Source organism: Ostrea edulis, chromosome 3 (assembly GCF_947568905.1).
Source record: "Ostrea edulis chromosome 3, xbOstEdul1.1, whole genome shotgun sequence".
Classification (NCBI taxonomy): domain Eukaryota; kingdom Metazoa; phylum Mollusca; class Bivalvia; order Ostreida; family Ostreidae; genus Ostrea; species Ostrea edulis.
The window spans coordinates 53,668,764-53,696,114 of NC_079166.1; the positions used below are offsets into that span (position 1 = coordinate 53,668,764).

Genomic DNA, 27,351 nt, shown 5'->3' on the forward strand with positions numbered 1-27,351 from the left:
CTCCTTAAAACACCTGGTTTCTTACTACGTTTTTTACATACGGCATCTGTGTGATAAGACCAGGTAAGACATTCATCGGTGTAAACACCTAAAAGTTTGGAACAATTGGCACTCTCTATACAAATTTCACCAACATTGATACAAATGTTTCTATATTTCAATAATTTTGTGACGTTCCTATCAAAATACGTTGTATTTTCTATAGATTTATTCTGATGCATCCATTCCATAGAGTTTAAAAGATAATCCCTTTAACTTTCTTTCTATCACATCTAAACATTTATCAGAAACATCTTGCGTGATATCATTTGCATATATATTGACTGTAGAGTGTTTGAGACATGCTGGGTAATCATTTACAAACAGAATAAAAAACAGAGGACCCAATATAGAACCCTGAGGGAATCCGATGGTAACATCTTTTCCCTTTGAGATGGTCCCTTTCTATTTGACATATTGCAATCTTTCATATATATAAGAATTAAACCATTTAAAAGTTTTTTTTTTCACAAATTCCAAATGACAAAAGTTTGCGCATCAATACATCATGATTAACTGTGTCAAATGCTTTGCTTAAATCAGTAAAAAGTACACCTCTAACTTTCCCTTTATCAATGTTCTCAAGCCATATAATGAATTTTCATATAAAGATAGTTATTAATATAATATACATGTATTTGTGTAATATGTCTTCTCAGAATTTACATGGTTTGGAAGATATTAGCTATTTACAAATATTAACAAATAACGTTTTGAATTTTCAAAAATATATTTATATGATTTTTTTAAAAAGTCTATATGACTCTTCTTCACATGTTGCATTAGATCTTTATGCCATACATCACCTCTCAGCAAACATTATATTCCTAAACATTCTATTTGCAAACAAAACAAATTAAACCGAATTTTTAAAAATCGTACGAAATTATTGAAAACTTGGACAACTCTTTCGATTATGAAATTATAAAATGGAAATATAATCCTGTATAAATAAAGGATATTATTATCATTATTATAATTATAATCATTTTATTGATCAATCTCGCAGTTCCTATAAAGAATACAAATTAAGAGTAGGGCAAACACGGACCTCTGGATAAACTTCACATGACGTGATTTTAAGGAGCCATTAAATATAATTTTGGTGAGGTGGTTCACCTTGATTGGAAAAATATAAGATATCAGACTAGGTTCTTGATGATAAAAATATGGAATATGAAAGGTGTGCTTAACATTAGATCATATTTTAGAAGGGAGAGTGCTGTTTTGTCTTGAAATATCTAAAAGAAGATGATTACTTCTTCATTTTTTTTACCTTTTTTCTCGAGTCCCAATCATGTGTGTAAATGTTTGATGCTGAAAAAATGTTTATTTTTTAAGAGCTTTCATAATCATGATTCGTTCAGATCTTTACTTTGGGGATAAGTATAATTATCTGGAACTTTTCATGCTTTTAACGTTATCAAAATAATGATAACAATGCAAATGAAAAAAATAATTGGTCATGATGGGTGCTGGATATATTTACCTGTAAATGTCCATATGTTAACAACAATATGAATAGAGGAAACGCTTGCTTCTAACTTTCCATTCTATAAGAAAAAGAGCTGAATTTGGTCCATGACAGTTCGTTCTCTCACATAATGAGCTGTGGGCCTTTCTATGTGTTACAGTAATATTTATTTTTCAAATTACATTAATCTAGATATATGTTATAAAAATCAAAAGCATGATTGATTGGAAGTCTAGTAATTCACGAACATGTAAGTTTGATAAAGGGATTATCGTGCTTGGTTGAAGAATACTTATTTTATACATATATTGTATTTATATCAAATGCTGTCCTTTCTTTTGTTAGATAACACTGAACGAGAGAAATCGGATCAAATGTAAGTTACATGTTATGGTGTTTAATGTTCTTCTATTCTTTTTCATTCGTATTTCACAGCAACAAATAATTAATGCTCAAACTGTCTGATTAATAATTCACTTTTCATCAAATACCAGTCTTTTTGAAACTATTTAATATGTTTTCAAAATCTACATTGATATTACATATTTTGCTTTCATGATTTTTAGATTGAGAAATAGGAGGTTTTTAGACCATATCGGAAATATATTTAAGCCGCAATTTGAAAAGCTAAGTAAGCCAATTTAGTGAGAACTTGTTTTCACTATTGAATACATTCAAAAGATCTACACACTTACGAACCAATTGTTTAAAACAATAAATGAAAATGTATTGTCTAAGTTTGAAAATATCTATATTGTACTTAATCCGCATCCAAAAGCAGTACAAATGGAAAACGTAATGAATCATATAATTGAAATGAACATGCACATGTGCTTAACTATGTTAAATATTTAAAAGAATTTGTAATATCCACACGTGCATATAAGTTTAGATGTGTTGTGTATACATGTATGATATCATCTAAGTTGCATAAACAAATTAATGCAAAAGATATCTTTATACTGTTCAGAGTCCGAAATAATCAAGACTGATCGCAACAACTATCTTGTAATGTAAGTAGCTTATATATATATATATATATATATATATATATATATATATATATATATATATATACAATCAAACAACCCTGAATAGATTTGATCTCAACTTAGGTGTATTTATGTATAGTACCGAGAGGTTTTATGAAATATTATTTTTATTTTCCAGCAATCCAGAAGAAGATACTAAGGGTGTTAGTGAGGACGGTGGCTGTGAAGTAGAGGGTAAATTTGCTTTTTCATAATATTAAGCAGATCATACAATGTAATAGGAATTTTTTCTGCAGACCATCACTATACTAGTACAAAATTAAGATAAAAAACTTATCAGTTTAAATAAATGGTCAATTAATTGTTTACGTTTTGAAATTGAATTCAACAAAGTATATAAAAATATAACCCAAGTAACTCATACACAACAGAACCCCACCCCCGCATCCGTACATAGATATATGGTGACCGGCGGTTTAATGTAGCAGCCACCATACGAATGGACCTTCGCTTATGTGATGTTATAAGATATTAAAGAAAAACATCAAATCGTATCTTTTGAAGAAAGCTTAAGATAAAGTGATAAAGTAGTTTATGACTTATACCATTCTTAAAAGTTTTAGTCTTTGATATAACTATCTTATCAGTGTTCAAGGTATCATAATTATTTTATCACTTTGACGAAACATTTTTGTGTTAATCATTCGCTTTGTTTTCTTTATTACTTTGTTCTCGCATGACGATTTATCTCTCCATTATATATATATATATATATATATATATATATATATATATATATATAAATATATAAATATTTATATTTATATATATATGAAAGGTGGAGATAACGAACAGTGATCATTCTCATTACTTATTGTTGGGCAAACACGGATCCCTAGACACACCAGAGATGGGATCAGGTGTCTAGAAAGAGTAAGAATCACCGGTCGACCGGTCACACCCACCGTGAGCCCTATATCTTGATCACGTAAACGAGGTTATTCGTAGTCAAAATCAGTGTGCCAAGAATCGTCTAACAATCGGTAAGAAACAGATCAGACTGATTTGATCCAATGATAGGTTGTATTGGCAAACTAAATTGTGATAACATAGAATTTGCGAAATGATAATTTTAAACGAGACTATTGAAAAACATGCATCATCAACTTGTTTGGCAGTAGCCGGCTTTAATTTAAAAACTGATTATACGCAGAACAAGATATTGCATATCGAAATAGTTGAGAGATATAAACACCATATGCAGGTGATAATGGAATATTACTACATACATATGGGAAGATGACGATGGAGAAGCTGAAATCATCCCGTTTATCATAAAGTTGAGTTGTTAGTTTGCCGTTAATGTCTATTTTCAATAAGACATCTAAGTATGAAGCAGAAGTGCATGACTCCGTGATATCTTTTATTTCAAGTTCACACGGATATATGGATATCAACATATGAATGAAAATTAGCATTGCTAATAGATAAAACGTTGTCGATTTATCTAAATGTCGCATTGAAGGCTACAGCAAGAGATTTTTTTTCTCACGTAGAAGTGTTTGGATACATTCTGCTTCATATGAATATAATAACAGGTCAACTGACAAAGGATCACAATTCTTGCCCATGGACTCACCAAAGACTTAATTATGGAAAACTATGAAGATATTGCAACTATATTTTAGTTTGAACAGAGTACTTATGTGTGGAATCAGTGGTGTTTAACAAAGTATTGATGACTAATCACTAGATATGAATTTTTCCGTTTTCCATTTTTATTGAAGAAGCAACTGTCTCTAATGTCAACAAGTCTGAGCTTTAATTCATTGTAGGGAATGGTCGCTTAAAGTGTCGTAAAATCATACTAGTTAGTGTTGTCGATGTATTATGTAAAGAGCTTAGATTAATTGTCAGGTTATATAATGCGCTATAGAAAGGGTGTCTGATTATGATAAATAATACATGTACTTCTCTTAGGATTAAAAAAAATATATATAGTATCAAAGTATTTTCAGGAAATAAACCATTTTTTTCTGTAACTTTTATCTCTAATAAAAAGTAAAATAAAAAAAAAGATGTTAGATTTTTATGCAAGATTTTTGAAATTCTTATACAAATTTGAGAAATCCTCATAAATGGAAATTCTTATAAAGAAGAATTGAAGGTTAAACACCTATCAGCATGATATATTCCGTTTTTCAAATCTATAAATATATAATCTGTAGATATTTATGTAACTGATGGATTTTACAGTTTTTCTTGGAAATTAAGTGGGTAAATTTGTCCCAGAGCGTTTGAGGTACTAAAGGTGTTTTGGCAACTGATTTACAAATATGTAATTTTCTGTGTGATGAAGCTTTGATTCTAGTTGATAAAACTGTCAGTTTACATACAGAAAACCTTATCATATTAATTGTCCTCTTAGGCAGCAGCAAGTTCCCGTATATTAGTCCAACATGTTTGTTATGAAGGGGGAGGGGCAGTAAATTTGCTGCAGTTTGAATTTGAAAATCCATATCAATACAAATTACAAAAAAATACAATGTTGCAACCGTTGGATCGAAACATGAGATATGAATTCTGAGCGATGTCACATTTCGTTAAAACAGGGAAACGCGAGATCTAGTTTAATTTACCGCTGATCAGTAAGTAGTATGCTGATTTACATGTAGATTCATTAATGGTATATGTACAATAGTATTGCATCGGTGTTTGCGTATAATATGTATAGAATGAGTTAAGATAACGAAAAGTGATCAATCTAATATCTCCTTTAAAGAATTGAAAAAAGATTCAGCGCAGGCCAAACACGGACCACTGAACACACACCAGGGCCCGGTTCACAAAAAGATGTACGCCCAGACGTTAGCTTGGTCTGGCGTAAAACAGGACAAAATCATACAACCGGACTAAATTGCGTTTCATAAAACAAGACTACGTTTGCACCCGACTAAATTCATGACTTAATTTATGCCTGCTCATCACTAGGTATAACTCTTAGTCTGTAAACAAGTAAACGAATGATGGCGACAGTGTTGATTTGGAAGCGACGCAGACAGAGGCAGATAAAAAGAGAAAGGGTTGCCAGAGACCGGTCAAATCGTTGTAGGAATGGAAACTACAACTACAACTAAACTACAAAGCTGATAACAAACAAAACATCTACATATTAGAATTATTGCGTGTAATATGTGGCAATAGAAAAATCTGTTCCTTTCGAGCTGACGCTCGATAAATTTGATTGATTCAGGACAGATCTGAACTGACTCGTCCTACGCTGGATTAAGTCAAAAACAAAGAACGAGTTAACTAATCAATATCTTTAAGCAGTATGTTACATGTAACTTGTTCTAATGATGGCTTATAATGAGTATTTCGTACCTGGAGGTTTAAAGCTGTATAACTAGTTTCGAACAGTGGTGGAAAATAAAATATATTACGAAAATCATAAAATCGAAAACTAAGTATCTAATCTGGCAATGAAATATATCTACTTATCTGCAACAGAAAACGGTTCCTAGGGGTTTTCAACTAAATGTCACACCAAACGTTATTATTATTATTATTAGTAGTAGTAGTAGTAGTAGTATGTTTATTCAGGCAAAACATCAGATAAATTACAAATCTTAATCATATGCATTGTAAAATACATTAACAATGTCAATTAGGGATCATAAGTGCATTTTTGGCACATTGCTATCATATGTACGCAATAGCGCTCCAGATATTATCACAGCTATAGCCACCAACAACATCATTATCAAAATACATGCTTATCACAGTACCGGGTCTTATCACAGACAATATAAATTATATAATTTAAATCAATCTTTGCCTAGGATAACACATGAAAGCAATTTATAAATCTTGCTTACTTCCAATGGGTCCTAAGATGCTATAAGTTGATTATAGATTATGTATGACTAAGACAGCATAGACAGAAATAAGATTGAACATTAGATGAATTTCCTAGCCCAAATTAAGTAAAACTATGTACATTGTTTGATTATATACTAGCGGGGGAAAAAAACTGTGTATTATTTAATATATGAAAAAATAATAGAAAATCACAATGACTTTTTTATTTTTGTAATACTGTTAACAAATGTATTCGTTACAACATTTCATAATCCACTGATGTTAACGTCGAATAACGTCAATTTCAGCACAATCGAAAGACACTGGTATTCGAACTTTAATTAACAAAGTTAATAACGTGTGTGACCACTCTTTGCATTCACACATGCTTGACAACGGCGCCTCATTGATGCCACTAAAGTGTTCAGAGATGCTTTAGGAATGTTGTTCCAGATGTTGGTTAAAGCCTGGCCCAAATCAGCCAAAGTCATTGGCTGATTTTGATAAACGACGTAGACGTCGTTCCATTTCATTCCAGACGTGCTCGATCGGCGACAAATTGGGGAAAACAGCTGACCAAGGCAAGACATCGACATTCTGTTAAACAAGTTAAACAAGAAAATCTCTTACTACACGTGCAACATATGGCCTTGTGCTGTCTTGTTGCAGAGCGATGTGATTTTGCTGTCTCTGAATTAAGGGTATCACTTGGCGCTGAATTAATTTCGTCTTTATAGCGTATACCGGTAGATTTCCATTGAAAATTTGTAGAGGGGTACTTACACGTGCTGTTATTCCACCACACACCGTAAGGCTACCTCCACCGCATTGTCGACGTTGTACAATACAAGCGTCCTGGTACCGCTTCCCAACGCGACGACACACTCTACAACGGCCGTTACTTCAATCCAAATCAAATCTAGATTCATCAGTGAACAGAATATTGGCACAGTCCTGTATTCAAAATCGCAGATTTCGTCTGCACCACGTTAGTGATATTTAGCGATACGATGACGTTGAAGCAGTATTGGGCGCACCGCTGGACGTCTTGGTCTGATGTTGTGCTCGTGCAAACGATTACGCACAGTTCTTGGACTGATTGGTCGAAGTCAAGGAATGCTACGAGCAGTCAAACTTGCTATCTGGAAATGGTTTCTCAGGTGCACAAGTCTAATGTGGTTGTCCTGTCGACGCGACGTCACACGAGGACGCCCAGAACGTGGTCGATTCCGAGTGTTACCAGATTGTTGGAAACGTATCAATAATGACTAGATGGTGTTCCGATGAACTCCAAAGTGTTTTGCTGCAATATTTTGTGCCATTCCAGCTTGAAGCATCCCAACAGCACGATTACGTTGGTTTTGGCTGAGTCGTGGCATGACAGAAGGGTAAATTTTGTCAAAACTAAAAGTGCTTTCATTAACGAATAATGTCCAAACAAACCTTTTACACTTCTTACTCCAAACAGTATTGGCCAGTAAAACTCGTGCGTGCGAACACTTCAATAAACAACATGTGTTCACTAACCATGAAAAAGTCCGTGCATCTGAGTTGGGTACTATCTGATATTGTTCAAAAACATCACTTTTATCGATTGTTTAGATTTTATAGATATAGACAAAAAATATAGAAAAATTATACTAAATCCCATAATGCACAGTTTCTTTTTTTTTTTCTTTTTTTTTTTTTGCACTTAAGGACATGCGGGACGATGTGGCCAAAAATAACTCGTCAATGAATATTTTTTTTCCTTTTTTCATGAAGCCCCATCAGGATGTCCTGTACAATGTGTACAAATTTCATGGCCACTTTCTAGGTATACAAGGGAGATAATAAGCTTTGAATTACTCCCCTTTTCGAAAATTGTGAATTTTACAAGATTATTCCGATTTTCAATTAAAAAAAATAATTTGATGGAATTTTTATCTATATCTTTTACAATAATTTTTAGAATATATGTAAAATATAAAATATATAATAATAAAATGCTTAAACATAACCATATAATGAGAAACTGGGAACATTTAAGGATTTGGGGTGGAAATTGGTACTCAAAAACAGGGTAGTCCAGATACTAAATGAAGCACTGCTCAAAAACTTGTCAATGAATTTTTTTGCAAACATTTTTTAAGCTAATCTTGATTTTGAGGTAGGTGTCCTTGAAGTTATACATTGATATGTTCACTTGGAGTTAGGCTTGGCGAAATATTTGTTATTAATAACTTTCAAGCTTATATTCTTTTCATGTACAACTACTGTTAAAAGTAATGGGGGATGGTACAGTCTCAATTTATTTGCACTAGAAAATAAAAAAAGAGAAGCTCATTTGTCAAAGACGGGGGGGGGGGGGGGGGTTGCAAAGGGGGGAGGGGGCAGCCTAATTCTTCGTGCCTGTTTTGAAATACATTGTTAGAAACTATATTTGTTTTGAACCTATTGGAATATTTAGAATTTCCATAATTATGGAACAAAAATTGAGTTAATGAAAACACATTGAAATTTATTTTTTTAAATATACATGTATATATTAAACATGGCTTCGAACAAAACGTCTTGTCTAGCTCTAAACAATACGTCTTCTTTCAAACCACGGGTTAGGTCTAGTTAACGTTAATATGAGCTACTACTTCCTTTATTAGATCAACAGCATTTCCGCGGCCATGGTAGCTAGTGTCGCTTGACTCGATCGTCCCCATGCTATTTTTCAAGGTATTTATGTATCGCACATGTTGTGACTGCACCTTTTTCTTTTTCACATGTCTGCTTATCGCATAAATTCCGACGTGTGTCATATTTCTTAAATTAGTTACGATTTCTGAAGCAGTGTTTCGTAAAGTTAGTAAAAATAATTTGGAATATGAAATAGTTTCAGAGATAAAGCGTACTTATATTTACATGAAAATGCTTGCAAAAATTAAACATTCCTAGTATGGACGTTAATATTTGAACAAAAGCAACGATTGTCGTCATAAAAGGGGGAGGGGGGGTATTTTTCGCAAACAAGGATCGATTATAAAACCACCTGAATAGTTCGTACGTTTCCCAAGTAAGATTCGGAGAAATGTGTGTCCAGTTCTAGTTTCACATTACTATAGTAACTATCAACAAACGATCATCATCTTACATTATTTTTGTAAATGCCTAGAGATGCAAATTGCATGTGCATGTAGAGCGATTTCGGTGACTTGTAGGCTATATTATCAAAATTATTGTGGCGCATACTATACATATATATAATATATGCATTGTATATATATCTGAAAAGGAGACTTGTAATCACTATGAAATAAAATGAAAATTATCATTACACAAAACATTTTACAGCGGTAGCAAGTTACGACAAAATTTTCCCGCGATACAACGTCGTGACGTACTTTTTTTTATTATGACGTCGTATAGTGTGTCTGTACAGTATTGTGATTTTTCTCGGGAAGCTTAACTACGCTGCGTTCGGTTCTAAATTTATAATAAATTCGCAACCATCACGTAATCATCGTCCCGCATATCCTTTTAAAATACAATATTATTTTTAAAAAATGTATCATTATACACCATAAATAATATATATATATGTAAATGCTTTCTTCCCTCCTACGAGCTTCTTCTGCAAGATGCAACTTGACAACCGATTTAAAACTAGCTCTATTAGTTATGTATTTTACTTCCAAAGGAAGAGAATGCCAGTTTAAAATGGAATGATAATAAAAATTTGAACTATTGTAGGCCCTAACCCTAGGATTGATTGATCGATGTTTTACGCCGTTTTGGCAATATTTCAGCCATGTTACATGTACCTAGCAACATGAGTATTAAAAGTGGAGGTTCCCCTAGTAGAATTATCATTTCTGTCAAATTTCTCATGTAAATAATTTGGTACAAGACCATGGTTGATGTTAAAGACATGGTTGAGTCTTTAATTGTTTAATACGATCTGCTACACAGATTGTATGTATTGAATCTAAAATATCACAATTTATACTAGTTCTGGGGTTAAGATTTAAGATGAATCTTATTGTTTTGTTTTGAATAACTTGTAGTTTTTTTCTTCTTCAAGGATTTAGATAAGCTTTCATACCATGCAGAAGTGAAATAGTTAAAGTAGCACTGAATAAGTGCAGAAGATTATGTTAAACTTCACCTTTTATTCAATCACTTTCCATTTCCATAAAGAAACTTAAGTCTGGAGTTGACCTTGGACACAATCTCATCCACTATGAGATACCATTTAAAAAAATATTAATTGTTATTCCCATATATTTGACGAACTCACTAGATTTAATAACATTTAACCTCAAACTGACCTTCATTTTTTAGTTTGCGAGTAGGGCCAAAAAGAATAGACTCTGTTTTCCAAGATGGAGAGATAACTTGTTATCTATAGGACACTCGGAACATCTCTCTAACACTTTACCAAGCTTATCAGAGATCGCATTTGGGTCTCTGTGTGAGTACAAAATGGCACTGTCATCTGCATATAGGATAAGCTTACAGTCTGCATCTATACTGATACACATATCGTTTACGTAACAGAAAATGAAGGACCCAGTATGTTCCCTTAAATTACACCAAGAAATAACCTCTGTCTATGAAAGAACACCTCCACGTCCTACCACCTGAGACCTGCCGGTTAAATAAGATTTAAACCATTTGTTGTCTATTCCCATAATTTCTAATTTATTACTTAAAATTTCATGGTCCACCGTGTCAAAGACTTTTTATAGATATAACATAAGCATTCCTGTAAATAATCTCTTAGAGTTATTGTCCTTTATACGATCTAATAGATGGATTAAACATTTATCAGTCGGACTGAAGCTCATATAACATGTTATTATTATGTAAGAAACCCTCAACTTGACAATAAACACTCTTCTCTAATATCTTGGCACACTGATTTTCACTGTGGATAAATCCGTTTAACTGATCAAGATATAGGGCTCACGGCAGGTGTGGTCGGTCAACAGCGGATGCTAACTCCTCCTAAGCACCTCATCCCATCTCTGGCGTGTTTAGGGGTCCGTGTTTGCGCAACTATCTATTTTGTATTGCTTATAGGAGTTATGAGATTGATCACTGTTCGTTATCTTCACCTTGCATCTTTGATACCGCAATCAAGATGCTAACTGGTCTATAGTTTCCCACTTGTAATGGACTACCCTTTCTGAATAAGGGTTTGACTCTATCCTGCTTCATACTTTCCGGTACTCTTCCAGAACTAATTGATTGATTTATGATTAAAATTATAGGTGCTTTTACTACATTTGCACCTATGTTTAACAAGTGTGCTGATATTTCAAGAATCTCTTCAAAATGCAAAACTTTCAGACACTGTACCTAGAATATTGGTATTGTTATGGAAATTTCAATCTGAATAAAAACTTCTAAAAAATTGACACGACATTAAATATACCCTTTGCAGTGGACAGGGCTCCTACAGGTTTTTATGCAACTGTAGTAGAAAAAAAGTATTAAAATCATTAGCGATTTCTAAATCATCATGGCAAACATCATCCTTAATATTCAAAACAATTTTTTTTCGTCTTTGTTTTGGTTTCTATAACCTAAATCTTTCAACTGTTCCCAAAGTTTTTTAAAGGATTTTCTTCACGTTTATCAGATACATATTCTGATCTTGCTTTTTTAATCTTTCTTTGAAGTAAATTTCTAAAAATATTTTCTTATCTTCATCCTTTTTACCTTTTCTAAAAATATTTAAAAGTTTATCTCTTTCATCTATAAAGATCTAAGTTTTCATGATTTATCCATGGTTCTGTTCTCTGTTTCAACCTCACTTGGGAATCCGGGTTTGAATAGGTCCTCAACACTCCTTGGTTGTCGTAGAAGGCGACTAAATGGGGTGGTACTTCGGATGAGACCGCAAAAACCGAGGTCCCGTGTCACAAAAGGTGTGGCATGATACAGATCTCTCCCTGCTCAAAGGACATTAAATAGCGCCGAGCATAGGCCGAAATTTTGCAGCCCTTCACCGACAGTCGTGACGTCTCCATATGAGTGAAATATTCTCGAGAGGGACGTTAAACAATATTCAATCAATCAACTCACTTGTTTTACACGTGCAAATCTATTAACAATGTTTAAAATACATCCTTGAAGGTATTCCAGTTTGAATAAAGACAATCACATGATTTACAAGATGTCCAGTCAACTTTTTCTAATTCTTCAACAAATAAAGCAAAATAAAGTATCACGTTCTTTAATTTGTCCTTTAGAGATTTTTCTAGTACAAAAAAAAGAAAAAAAACAACAAAAAACCAGATCATGATCACTAATACCCATTACAATAGTTCCTGATTGAAAAAAATTCAACATTGTTAACAAAAATATGATCTATCAGTGAATAGCCATTTCTGAGATTCTAGTTGAACTTAAAATCAGTTGATCAAGACCGAACAAATCTAAAACATGCTTATATCCTTCATATAATGTATTTTTCTAACTCTGCATACAAATGTTAATATCACCAAGAATAATGTTGTCTAAATCAGATCTTGAGCACCCTAGGCACTCTTCAAAATGTCCAAGAAACCTTTGATCCTGGGGTGGTCTGTATAATGTGCCCACTATGAATGATTTTGTTTTTGGTAGGTAGATATCTGCCCAGACTGATTCTGTATCGTCTGAAATTAACTGTTGAGAGACATGCATACCCAACCACCTTTTCTATTCCTGTCTCTCTGTATTACTGAGTAGCCCTCAATATGGATTTCTGAGTCGTTAACTGAAGAGTCTAGCCATGTTTCACATAGTCCAATGATTGCTGCTGCTATGATTCGGATTCCAGACATCTTTGGAAGTAATGATCCAACATTTAACTATATGAGGTGTATACCTCTACGCTTAAAGCATTGGAGCTTTGCATCATTCATACTTGTATCTTTAAAGCCGTGTGAGTGTTCCAGTACCAATGAGAGGGTCGTTGGAGGTGTGAACATTTGGTTTCGTTTAGCACTAGGTTGCATGGAGCTGGTGCGAGATTTGCACTTATAAAATTGTTGTTTTATGGATAACTGATAGGGTGGTACTCTGTTTGACACAATTAAACACATAACACAGTTTGAGGAATTAGAATGGTCATTTATTAACTAATAAATGACAAAGTATTACACAAAAAAATCATATAAAACAGTTAAAAATGTAACAAACTAAGAACACAATACTGCAATTCATGCTAAGGAATTGTGACTAATAAAACATTACAAAAATGCCACAATCCTAAAAACTACAATATAAAAAATCATAAATACAATATTGTGACTAGAAAAAACCTCAAGTTATAAGAGCAGATACTTTGGCAAATTGTATATACAAAAAGTGTCAAAGATGGGATATCTTCCGCCACCTATCAAGGCCGTAGTTACCTTCAGCTTTGATATGCCTCATCCACCACCCTAAAAGAATATACTCCAAGTCCAAGTAACAATTGTTTGGGACATAAACAAAAACATTCGTGAATGGTGAGACGACTATGAAGTTGGCCCACCTCTATGTTTATTAAAGACGGTTAAAAAGATAATATGACTGAACCAGAAGCCCATGTCTTTATGGCTCAAGGGAACATTTGAAGAAAGAATTGGACCGGAAGCTTCTGACTACAAAATCCGATTCCCCACTGGTTCGAGTGTAATAGTCACATGATGGAACAAGAAGCCCCTGACTTCGAAATTCCTATGTTGGGATATTGAATTCCATTGTAGAACTTGAAACCTCTGACTTCAAGGTTGCTGCGCAAGAGCGAGATAGCCCTTCCACTCGTTCACAAGATTACATTTTCACAGTTGGAATTCGAATGTACTTTTTAAATGCTGATGATTTCCAGCGGCCCATATTTTGAATTTGAATGTCCGTTGACAGCTGCAGCTATAGTGGTTGCCCCAATCCGGAAGGTGTGTGACTGATACTTGTTTGTATCTAGTCCACAAAATGACAGAGACAACCTTAAGTGGTCAGTAAAAAACTGACGGGACACAGGAGTACCATCCATAAATGAAAACAAGGGTTCCACAGGTGACGTATGACCTCTCACATCCATGAAAGTTTGCAGAGCCAAGAAGGGGCATAATAAGGAGTTGGAAGTCTTTTGCTGAAGATGGAGAGTGGTAGACTGATTCGAGTGCTTAAAGTGTGGGATTGTAAGCTCTATGGAATTGCCCAGTTGGGAATCTTTTTGCAAGATAACATGTTTAGCTAACAGGAAGTGCTGTTTAGCACCTGTTGTCTTGGTGATTTCCCCAACCCTGAGGAAGGCACAAAATGTTAAAACATACATAGCATGAAGCAATGTACTGCTGAAGGCAGAATTTGCTATGGACGGTAGGGCAGAAGCAATTTTTGACAAAATGTCTGGAGTTATAGGTAGTCTATTGTCCATGACTGGCTTAACTTTGCTAAATCCCTGCAATTGTTTTCTAACCAGAAAATTTCGAGTAAGGTCCTGATAACCCCCGAGTTGAACTGTAAAGCTTAGAGAAGCAATGTGTGTGCGGGTAGTTGAAGCAGCCAAGCCTGACTGGTAGCAATGGGCAATGTAAAGCAACAAATGGGATAGTGATGGGGGTAAAGGAGTTGCATTTTTATCAACATGAGCACGAATAAAAGTTTTATAACTTGCAAATATGTTTCTATATGATGAAAGTGAATCTTCTGATAGCGAGTTCCTAATTAAGAAGTCTGCTGTTCTCGTTAGAGGTGTAGTAGTGCATGTGGAACCTTTGTTTTCTCGTTTCCATGTTGGGAAAGAATTCTTTGAATCTTTGTATCTACAGGCGAGAGAGAAGATCGGGTGCAATGTTTTGAAGGGTAGGGACATGTTCAGCATAGAAATGAATGTTGAATGTAAGAGATGCTACCATAAGGCGTCTCATTAATTTCATCAAGTTGGGGTCTTTGGATGAGGTTTTGTTGATAACATGAACCACCGCAATGTTGTCAGAGTGTATTACAACTGATGTGTTTGATAACCTTTCACCCCACATTTCCATTGCAAGAACAATGGGAAAGAATTCTCTTACAGAAATATGGTATTCTAACCACTGTCCCTGGAAGGGTCCATAGAACCATTTCCTACCAAATGTACATTCAAACCCTAAATTGCTAGCATCTGTATACAGATGTAAACATTGTCAGGTGAACGTTTTTCCAGAATGAAAAAGAGTTTTACCATTAAAATGTACTATGAAAATTGACCAAGCATGTAGATCAGCCCTAGCTTTAGCATTTAACCTATGGTGGTGATAATGTTTTAATGCCCTTAGTAAGATCAATGATTCTACGATGGAATGTTCTACCAGGTGGCACAACAGAGCAGGCAAAATTTAACAGACCGATAAGGGACTGTAACTCACGCAGGGTAGCTGTACGTTTCCTCTTAAAAACATGAATTGCTTATTGTAGGCGTAGCAATTTGTCCTCTGGAAGTCTAATCTCAAATTCGATGGAGTCTATTTCTAAGCCCATAAATGTGAGTGTTGTGCAAGGAAGTACTGTTTTTTCCAACTTAATTGGTAGGTTGATGTCATTTGCTAGAGTGTGGAATGCCCGGAGTGCATCGTGCCAGCCTGGTGAGTTTGGATATCCAATAAACAGAAAGTCATCAAGGATGTGTACACAGTGTAAAACAGAAAATTTATCATGAAGAATCCATTGCAGGGCTGAACTGAACTTTTCAAAAAGGTTACAAGAATAACTGAGGCCGAAGGGGAGGGTTTTGTCAAAATAAAATTTTCCATCAATGCTGAAACCTAATAGTTCACAGTCATCAGGGTGGACTGGTACTTGTTTGTAAGCATTTTCCAAATCAGGTTTTGCTAAAAGTGCTCCACCCCAATGTCCTTGATGGCTGAAATAGCATCATCTATAGTTTGATACTGCACAGTGCAAAATTCATGAGGAATGTGATCATTGATTAAAGACTCTTCTGGGTAAAACAAGTGGTGTATAAGTCTGAATTCCCCTGGGTTCTTTTTTGGGGACTAAACCAAGAGGTGAAACTTGAAGGTTAAGATTTGGAGGGGAAGAAAAAGGACCAGCAACCCTACCTAACTCTATTTCATTATTCATTTTTTGCCACAATACACTTTCATTTCCCTTCAAAGAAGATAAGGTTTTTGAAAGGCGAAACTGGCGATGACCTTGGTAAGGAATTCTAAACCCATGTCTAAACCCTTCAAGTAAGAAATTTAAGAGAGTGGGGTCATAACCATGAAGATATTCAGCAAATGTATCCACACTAATTGGGGTAACAACAGAGTTATCAATCTTTTTTGTGGAAGTAAATGGTTTTCTGTGCAGGTCATTATTGTAGGATTTTGTGTGTGTTGTGTTGTTTTGTCCCTGTCTATTTTTTGTGCACTGAAGTCTTGAGTGTTTGCCAGAGCAGTATTGGCATATGTGTGCATATGGACAGGAATTGCCTTTGTTGCAGGAGCCTTTGTTGTTGAAAGTGAAGCAATACTTTTGCTTCGAAGATGTAGATCGAAAGGGCTGCTTCTTTAGCTTTGTTTTCACCTCTATGCCCTGAACAATTGCATCGTGGAAAAGTTCAGAGTTTTTCCTATCCCAGGGACAGGCCCTTGGTGCAACCTGTCGCCATTGCCTAAAGTTTTCGTCATAGCATATTGCCACTTCATCTCCACATGACTTGGATATGCCCTGAATAATTTGGGCATATGTCATAAGCTGCCCAACTTCATTTGGGTATTTAGTGCAGTGTAGAGCAACGAAGACATGAAAAGCCTCCATCCATTGGGAGATGGATTTGATTTGATTAGTGTCATTAGTCTTGACGAAAACCAGTTGTCCGTCTTTTTCGACCGATTTAAATTATGGTTCCTGTTCAATGCTAGATTTGGGGAGCAATGAGGCTAGTTTGACATACTCATTTGCAAATATTTTGGCCTTGATTTTGGTGTCCACCCCAAGCCCACAGGTTTTGAAATCCTCACAGGAGAAATATTTTGTTGCACATCATGAGTTAGTGAGGTAATACCTGTGCTAGGTTCCAAGTCAATAATTGCGTTGAAAGTGGATGTATTTGGAGTGGTGTTGTTCACACTCTCTTCTGGATGTTGGACTGTTGATGTACTTGTTGAGCCTTGGTTGCTCTTCAGTTTGGTCAAGCACTCTTTTACTGTATTTTCAATGATTGGTAAGGCTGCTGTTATACATTCTGTTACCAAGTCGTTTAGCTCTGACGTTTCATTTTGTAGAGGAGTCGCTGGGCCTGTTGTTGAGGACTTAGTTTTGCGTTTCTTCGGACGTAAAGCCATAATTCTGAAAATCATGACATTGTTGAAAGCAAAATACAAATAAGGCAATAAAAATAGCTTAGCTTGCTGCCAGTGGGCGTGTATGCCTCCATTAGACACAAGCATTACAGAAATGCACCACGACCGCAGTTGTTGAAGGGCACATATTTTCTGTTATGGAATTCTAATGCTATGCATGAGCCCAATAGAAACATGCAAAATGCTTTAAGATTTCGTATCCCTATGAAAATAACTGCATTTATTTAGCCAGAGCTTATGGCAGTTAAATATAGAATGGTAAAGTGTCTACAAGTAGCCATAGGTATGGCTTGACTCAACAGAAAATAGCCATTTGCTATGTTTTGTAGCCAGAGCTACAACATAAGGGACACCCTCAAAAGTAGCCAGAGCTATATGAAAATATTGACATAGAAATATAAGTATTACTTTTGTCTCGAGGCTAGAGATAAATAACCATCATATGAAATTATTAATAGCCAGAGCTATGGTAGTAATAAACTACAGAAAGGGTGACCCAATTGCAGACTTCAGTGAACTCCAACCATAACAAGCCAGAGCTGAATAACATATATAAAATGGGGGTGCGACACACCAGAAAATGTAAATACTAGTGTACCATCCAGAGTATTATACATTCGCATGCCTGTAGAAGCAACATATGCTTCAGGATGGCTTATTGACTCTGAAAAGCAACATCGGGAGGGCCCATCCCAGGACATATCCTGTCATTCATGATAAGGGGTAAAGAAAAACATATATACCTGGATGAAGGTGGTTAATCACTGAAATGTAGTATTATTACATAAAGGCTGGGAAAATGGCTACTGAAAAAAGAAAACCACAAAAGATATTAACTAAGCAGCCAGAATATTAACACCGAATTCTTTGAGAAATGCTCTCAAGGAATCCAATAAAACATTATAAATGTAGAATATAGTATGGATCCTTATTACCTGTGCGAACTAATAGAAAATATCTATATCAACAGGAATAATAATTTACATGTAGTGAAATTAACCCAAGTACATGAAAAAGTACATAATGAGTTAAAATGTCTATTATAGTATAGCATTGCCAGAAGCACCTGTCATCATGGCTAGCAACAAGTTTAAATTAGGGACAGAAGAACTATGCGCAGTTGTCTGTAGTACTTTCTCATCCCTAAGGAATTCAGATGTACACCATCCGAAAAAGGATTGTCTTTGCTATTGGTAAAGCCTTTCATCCTCCAGTAAAAAAGCCCCACTTGTTGGCATTGATTTTTTGAGGATGGCATTAGCGCGCACCACGCGAGCGTTGTATGTCCTTGGGTCGACATGTATCGTTCTCTCTCGGGGCATGAATCTCATAACCGTTATTTTGTTGATACTATACTGTCTGCGGAGTTGTGTTAAAAACGCTACCAGTCCATAAACAACTGAATCCACTGTATCATCTCTGCAATCGAGATCGTTGCCCCCGATGTGTACGATAAGACATGTAGGACGGTAGTGTTGGACGGCTGCCAATATTGTCTCCCGATGGCGTGGATTATTCACGGCGCCCACACTATTACCGAAGAAATCTACTTGTGAAAGGTTTACAATGTTAAATAGCTCCGAAGAAGCTCTCCTGTTGCCAATAAATGCACCGAATCTCTTAACATGAGAATCACCGATGCACAAAATAGTCATTGTACTATACCACGTGACCTACACAATGTTGATAAACAACCAGGGCCTGACACTACATGTATATGTCATTTATAATGTCTTAGATTGACTTTAAGGTTAAAGTGACGCACCTCCAAATGAAGACAGATTCTCCCCTTGCTTGAAAAATGTTACGACGTGTAGCTGTATACAAGATGCCCAAATAGAGTCGTTGTAGATTTGCACGAACTGATAAACAGTCAAATTACCGCAAAGAAGAGAGTTGATTTACCTCAAATGCGTCGTAATTAATATCCAGGGATAATATAATATTGGTCGTATGGTATCAGGTATAAAGCATCCGTTAAAACATCAAAATAATACTAAGATATTCCAAACACAATTGTAAACATCGAATAAAAAATGGCGAGTGGCGCTACCAAGTTGCGCATGCACAAGTACCAAAAATAATAGGTGGTATTTATATACAGTGGCGGTAATTATGGATACAGTATCCATAAATGTTTTATGTTCATAAACATGTATTTTTGTGAGAAGTATCTAATCGTTTCTAGATGTCTGTATTTCAACATTTAATGTGTGTCTTCAGATGACAACTTACACTCTGCAGCTCTGCTGCTAGCTATAACTCCTCGAGAGCACACGGGATATGAATGGTTTGGTGTACGTGTGCATGGGCCAGGGTTTATGTGTACATCTCCATTTCTTATAAGTGTAAGGGAGGCAAAACATGTTAATGATGGTTTCAATACAATTCGGATTTTCACTGCAGAATGTTTTGTGACATGATTTTTCCCGAATTTCCCCTGATCATAATAAGGATTGTTTATCAGCGGTTTACAAAACAAAGACGATATAAGCTCAGTCTGACAATTCCGACAAATTGCATCCTCGAAGGTAATATAAATCTGGTATAACTTTTTGTAAAAGTTAAAATTTAGTAAAAGGAATGATACTGACCAAAAGTTCGTGCTGTCCTGTCATACCGATCACGATCCGATCCGTTGGGCCCGTCTCCAAATGCTTTCAGGCCCGCTTGGATTTCATTCTCCAAAGATGCTCCATGGAGTTAATATATCTCTGTCTCTCGTGGGATAACCACAAACTCGGGGAATACGAGAAAGACATAACGCTCCTGGAAGCATCTCTGTCTGAAGAGAATTCTTCAGCGTACTTTGATGAAGCCTTGAGTGTCATTGCTACTTACAATGCGGCCCTATAGAGAAATTTGCAGAAGAAACAGAAGACCAACTTTCTCCGAGACAAAATAACTCAATCCACCTCAGACAGCAGCGGATCACCCAGTAAATCAAATAACTCACGACAGATTGCTAAGAAACGCCGCTCCAGACGCTTCAAACGCAAATCTGTAGCAATGAATCCAAATCCGCAGACTACACCCAAGGTCCGTCCACTTTTAAGTGCTTCTCTCAGATAAAACCATTCAAAACAGTCCAGAAGCATACGTTACCATTCCTTGTGATATTTTGTATGGAGAATCACCTATGGTTTATATCTCCATTTACAAAATATTTCAATGAAATATCCATGTATGTTCTTTTTATACAGCGCCACCTATCCCATGCATATTGTTCTCAATCATCAAGTCAAAATACAGCTTTTCCAGCTATTTTCGATACCTGAAATATAGATAAATGAGATAGACAGTCCAATTCTGGACATACTTAAAAAAATAACTCCTCTATGCTATAAATCAAACTTAAATGAGGTGAAAATATTTTATCATAATCGAGTACCGATGCCTTTATTATGGGTACACCCAGAAAATAGCTGATTCAGTATATTCCCCTATGTTCAGAGCCACCAGTCTTCCAAGGTGGGCCAAGTTTGAGGGTTTTGTGTTCATTTAGTAAAAGCCCTGTTATATATGGCCAACAAATAAAATACTAAGCTCGGCAAATAATATTGTCCATTTCGAGAAGGGATGCGAAGAGACTACTATTATGAATCTGACAAAGTCGATAAAATCCACCACACAATGAATTTCACACACCATACCAACAATTATATCAATATCAAAGGGAATAAAATTCTAATTTTAAAATCATTTTAATAAATACTAATTTTGAAATTGCTAATTCAAAGTATCTTATACAAATAGTAATTATGCACCAAAACTGTATTAAAATGCACAATTTCAAAATAATCCACATATTTGACCACATGAATCTGATCCCCTGATCATTAAATCATGTTGTAGATAAAAGTGTATATCTAATGAAAATTATTATCCGGTTCATAATCAATGATTTTGGGGATTGACAATTGGGAAGTTAAAACTGTACATGTATATATGCATTTACTAAGGAACAATAAGTACTTATTACCACAAATGTTTGACTATAAGTCTCTAATAAGAAAAAACAATCCCTTTAACCAAGTGACCTAACATTGAATAGGGGTTATGCCATAGGATACATCAACCTTCCTTACGAAGCCTATAAAGAAAAGTGTTTTCTAATATCATGTCTGTCTATGAACCAGCTGACAGATAGATCAATATGTGCAAAGCAATACGTCCATCTTCTTTTAAGGAGAGTTAAGTTGGCTCACTACAACTTGAAAGAATTTTTCAAATCAGCACAAAAATGGGTTCGTCATGAAGGATATGATATATCATAAGTATCTAAGTCAAAAAGGCAGACAATATGCAATTTTAGATAAAAATAACATGATCTTAAAAAAGTAATTTCATTGAATATGAAAAACAGTCTTCGGCAGATTTTAACTCTGGATCAATGGTTCATCAACCCAATGCTTCATTCACTGAGCCACGATGATAGACAACCAAATCGATCAATTTCACAAAACATTCAAATTGTTAACTTGTGACATGCGCCTTAGTGTATTGAGCTACCTTAAATATCTTGTAGATGAAACAATCAACAAACGATTATTTTAAGATAATGTACATAAGATTTAAGAATCCATAACAATCAAAGCTGTCAAAATTTTTGAGGAATCTTACAGAATTACTGAAGTTGAAATAAATACAGTATAGTAATATATAAATTTGACCTCATCCCTGAACATTGACAGAATGATTATTTCATGAGATTGACTTTTGTGCAAAATTTAACATATGTAACATAATAAAAACATAATTCGCATGAAATGCATTTGACTGTAAATGCGACCTTAAACATTACTTTCATTCACTGGGCTTCTATCTATTTGTAAAAAGAAGTGACCTTGAATATGGCCTTTATTTCATTAAATTTTATTTATCTTAATTAAGTTTCAGTCCGTCACTACAAGTTTTATGTTTTGAAGGTAAAAAATAAAATTATGATGTCACAAAAGCCCAAATTTTCATCCACTAAGTTTTAATAACCTTCAACCTATTGCTATTTGTTCTATAAATGTGATATGGAGCATCTTGAGAGAAAAATGCAGTTATTTACAAAATCTTTGCATCATATGTTTAAAGGACACAACTCGTATTTTCAAAGTATACAAAATTGTATACATTTTGTCTTCTTTATAGAAATTAATTGTAATAGTTCTTTCGCTGAAGTATTGCGATAATTGGCCCAATACGGACTTAAATCTAAGCCCCGATTTCAGAAATTTAGTTAATTAGATAGGTAGTCACGTGGTACAGTGACGTCATATCCGACCTTCGTCGATCAACTTGTTGTAAAAGTAGTGTTAATTTTTGTTTTTCGAAAACCTCGGGTTTTAAGGGCCTAATTTATTTACCATGGATAACATCTATTCCCATGTTGACAACTTTCCCAATTCTTAAATCTTTTAGCCACCAGTGCATACAAACAGAGACCCAGTATGAAATCTGCATTTGCGAGTAAATAATGTTTACATGGGATCGCAGTCTAAACACTATTTGGTAATGTCATTTCTTTAAACAACTGTAATTAGCGTTGTAGCTTTTCTAAAATAAACAGTGCAATCATTACAAAATTATTTTTGGATAAGTTAGGTAGGCCTAAATTATGATACGGTTACGTATCATTGAAAACTAGGCCTACTGTGACAGTATTTTTGCATTTCGAAAAAATAAAAATGATAAAATTTATAGTGAAAATCACAATACTTTTAAATTATTTAAGCCAAGTAATTTTATTGATCATTATTTTTTAATCTAGACCTACACGTTGTTAGGAAGTGGGATCACGGCCTCCTGTTGTTGTTACGTACGCGTTCCTTTATAAAATGAAAGCATTATAATTCAGTTCAAAGTTGGGAAATATCAGATTTCATTATCTATAATTGAAAGTTCAATAATTTTTTATCTTTAAATTTCTTGTTTAAAACTACCAGTTGTTGGAAACTGCTAGCACAAGTTGTTACAAGGTGAAGGTCAGTTGGTGCGATTATGTATTGAATTTGAGAGCAGAACGGAAAGCATATGCCGTAGGCCCATATGTAACAGTGCGTAGGTTTGACAGAACCATTTTCTCGCAGTTCATCTACGTCTTTGTCCAAGTGATTGTTTAAAAAAGTACAGGGACAAAGTATAGTTTTTTTGTTTTGTTTTTTGTTTTGGCAAAGTCGTTGTGCTGACAAAAAGTATTCACGTCTTGTCCTTTATATCTTCCTTCGAAAATTGAAAAAAAAAACACAGTCCAGATCCTCTCTACTGACAGCAAGTACACCGTTAAACGGCACAAAACACCCTAATGCAGTGTTATTTACAAGACGTTAATGTGCTAATTGTTTTTTGGTTTTGTTTTCATTTTGTCAATTAAATCTAATCTGTTTATAAAATGGCTAACAACTGTTTTCAAATCTTCTCACTCGAGGTCGCATATGACGTTACAGATAATGACGCGTAAAATATCGAACAAAGTATGCATATTGCAAGATTTGAATGTCATCGCTTTCAAACTCGAAAACTAGGCAAACTGTTTCATTTAAAGCACATGTAAAGTAGTTTTAGGCAAGAAATAAATTAATTTTGCTGAAAAAATTAAAAAGTTTAGAAACATGCGATATGTCCTTTAATGACAATGGGGCCTAAAATGAAAATTGATGTGTTTCCACTAACTATTTTTAAATCATACCTCCTATGCTAGAATATTTTAAAAATATATATATATATATTGTTAAAGAGATTTTTCAATAAACATTGTGAACTTGTGTTGAAGTTCACACTTGTTCTCATTTCAAAGTAATTAATATCAAGCATATTTAAAAGTACCATTAATAGTGAAAACTGAGCCCCTCAAATCAAATATGTTAATGTACCTGTAACTTTAAAAATATAAAATGTGATTAGATTGTCTTTTTGTGTTCTTTTGAAAATAGAAGTTTGAGAAAAAATTATAATGTATATCCTACCAACTTACCCCAGTTTTGACTTGGATGTTAGCAGAAACACAAAAAATTATATTTTTGGTCTGATTCATGAATATATATATATATATATATATATATATATATATATATATATATATATATAGTACTAAATAAGTTGATCTAATAAATAAATGATATGAAAAAGCTATGAAGTAATTGACATTATATATAAACGAGATAGGAAAGCCACCAATGTCTACATGTAGGACACACCTTATTTACAATCCAACATTGCCCTCAGGTAAACAAAGTGTTGAGGGACTGTCTCCCTATACACCGGGTAGCTTTTAATTATCTTAAAAACTTTACATTAATATAATTTTCCTAAAGAGAGTTACTTGCATCTAAATAGAAATTATCCATAATTTTATTCGCTTTTCTTAGGACATTGTTTTGCATGGAAAGACAGTGTTTCAGTGTCATTTGAAGGTTTTCCTCAGATATTAACATTGTTAAATTTACATTTCATTTTGTATTTATAGATTGTGAAAGAAATAGAGGAAATCATGTTATTCAATCTAATTGTTTTATTACTTACTTCATAGTAAAATCCCAATACAATGTTTTTCCAACTTATATGAAATTTCAAAAAAGTGCTAATTTTCTCCCATGCAATTCTTGTAAGTTTACATGTGAAGAGAAAGTGTTCAGTGTCTTGTACAGTTTGACAAAATTCACATAAAGAAGAAGCATCTTTGTTCCATTTACTAACATTTTAAATTATTAAATAAAATACAGTGTAATAATTTGTAGTTGAATTCTGCAACTTTTCTTTTTTTATGTGTGTTTTATTTTGGATATATAAATATTTTTCCAAACATAGTTGTCAGCTATTCTGAAAATATGCAATGTATGTAAAATAGACAAATATAATGTAACCCAAATAGACAAATATGATGTAACCCCATCATATATTATACCATAATCTATTACAATTGTGGAATTAAGAAATATTGATGTACACAGCATTATACATGTGCATTGTTGACAAGGTCTCTTCTAATACTGAGCATTGCTATCAGATCCATCACTAGTTGTACTTCAGATAATGTTCATCTATGTGCAGATTTTCCATTGCTTCTAACGTGACACCTTGGACACTCATTCACGGTTTCTTTGTTTTGTTTGGTTCATTCTCTTTTCTCTGTTTCAGCACCAGATACAACAATATAAGTAAGAATCATGCATTGAATGAAAACTTCCTCTGAAAATATAAATTGGGGACACTGTGATATTTATATAATATATCCTGTACAAAACACTTTGTAAGACTTTCATTGTCAGAATAAGGACAAAAAGACAGTCGGACATGCTCAAAACGAAATCTTGGATAATTAGGATTCATAATTAGAATTCACACGTACTTCATTTTTTACAACACTCTGAATGTAAAAATATATTTAGATTATCAAACACAAGAAGTATTTGGAAATAGGTTCATTAATAAGCAACAGACAAAGGCAAAATAAGTTATCATTTTCAGACCATACATGGATCAGTTGGGCGTTAGATTAAAAATCAATTTTATAATGTAGAATTAGTACACTATATGCATTTAGATTTTGATCATGCTGGTAGGTACAGTGTACATTCAAACTTGCCAAAGAATTCCTCAATTTGCTTGAGCATAATGCTGCAATGCTGTATTGCTTTATACCCTGCAATAAAGTAAAAATTTCCCTTAAGAATTTTCTTACAAAAAGGGATAGAGTACTGTGATAAATGGTAGGTTGCAGTAAATTTGATATATGACCTAGCTAGATAGGTTTATGTAATTATACTTTATGCCTTTAGATTCGACTACATACACTTGAATGATTCTATACCTCAGACAGTAGTGTGCAGGAGCAGTATGAATTTGATATCAGGTGTTCAGATCAGATGATATACTGGTACTGTTCCTTGATCCTGACATATTATCAGTTAGGGAATTTACCTACTTTCCGCATCATGTTTCATGGCGGGTTAATTTTTCAAACAAAAATAGAAACAAAAGCAGTGCATTAAAAATGTTTACACTACACTTGTCTTTGAATGAATGTATTATTCAATGACCGAAAGCGAAATACTCGTATCTCCTGTTCAGGGTTTTTCTACCTTCTGTGGGAGTTGAAATTTTTTCATCTATTCTTTCTCAACCAAACCCACCCCAATCACTATTGGAATAATGGAATATGACTGGCTTTTAAAATTTGGAATAAATCACAGATTTAATCTCCTTTTCTTACTGTCTGAGTGTTAGAACAAAAACGTCCTTGGCTCTGAACATTTTATAGTACTAGAATTAAGCCTTTGGAAGGTCTCTGTAATACTATACAACACAACATGAACATTTCCTCAGTATAAACATAAATATTTTCCACCACCTAATTACTGCTACCAAACCCACATATTTCATTTTCGCATCGCACTTCATAAAAAACCCATAAAAACCAGATAATATTTTTCGGGGAGCCGAAGCCGGGAGTGGGCCACTACGAAAATTTATGTAAAGGTTCCCTACCAGCTTCAACCTGAATTATCTCCCTTGACCGATACCAAAACATAGGTGATGCACATTAATCTGCTTTCGCCTTTCTGGAAGAGGAGTGGTCTGGAACACTTCATTTGTCCGTGCCCTTTCCCAATAAATGCCATAATGGTCCCGTTGGTTTTGACGGAAGTTGTTCTAGGTAAAGAATCGTACATAGCTGAAGCCAACAGACGAA

At 34.4% G+C, this 27,351-nt stretch overlaps 1 protein-coding gene across 1 annotated transcript in view; it reads left to right on the forward strand.

Annotated features, from left to right (window-relative positions):
* The window catches only part of LOC125675676 (uncharacterized), a 104,717-nt gene that overhangs the window by 38,959 nt on the left and 38,407 nt on the right, over positions 1–27,351 (forward strand). The window contains exons 10-13 of the mRNA XM_048913455.2: positions 1,859–1,889; positions 2,080–2,144; positions 2,484–2,526; positions 2,684–2,739. Coding sequence (XP_048769412.2) covers positions 1,859–1,889; positions 2,080–2,144; positions 2,484–2,526; positions 2,684–2,739 — 195 coding nt within the window. The remainder of the gene's footprint in view (positions 1–1,858; positions 1,890–2,079; positions 2,145–2,483; positions 2,527–2,683; positions 2,740–27,351) is intronic.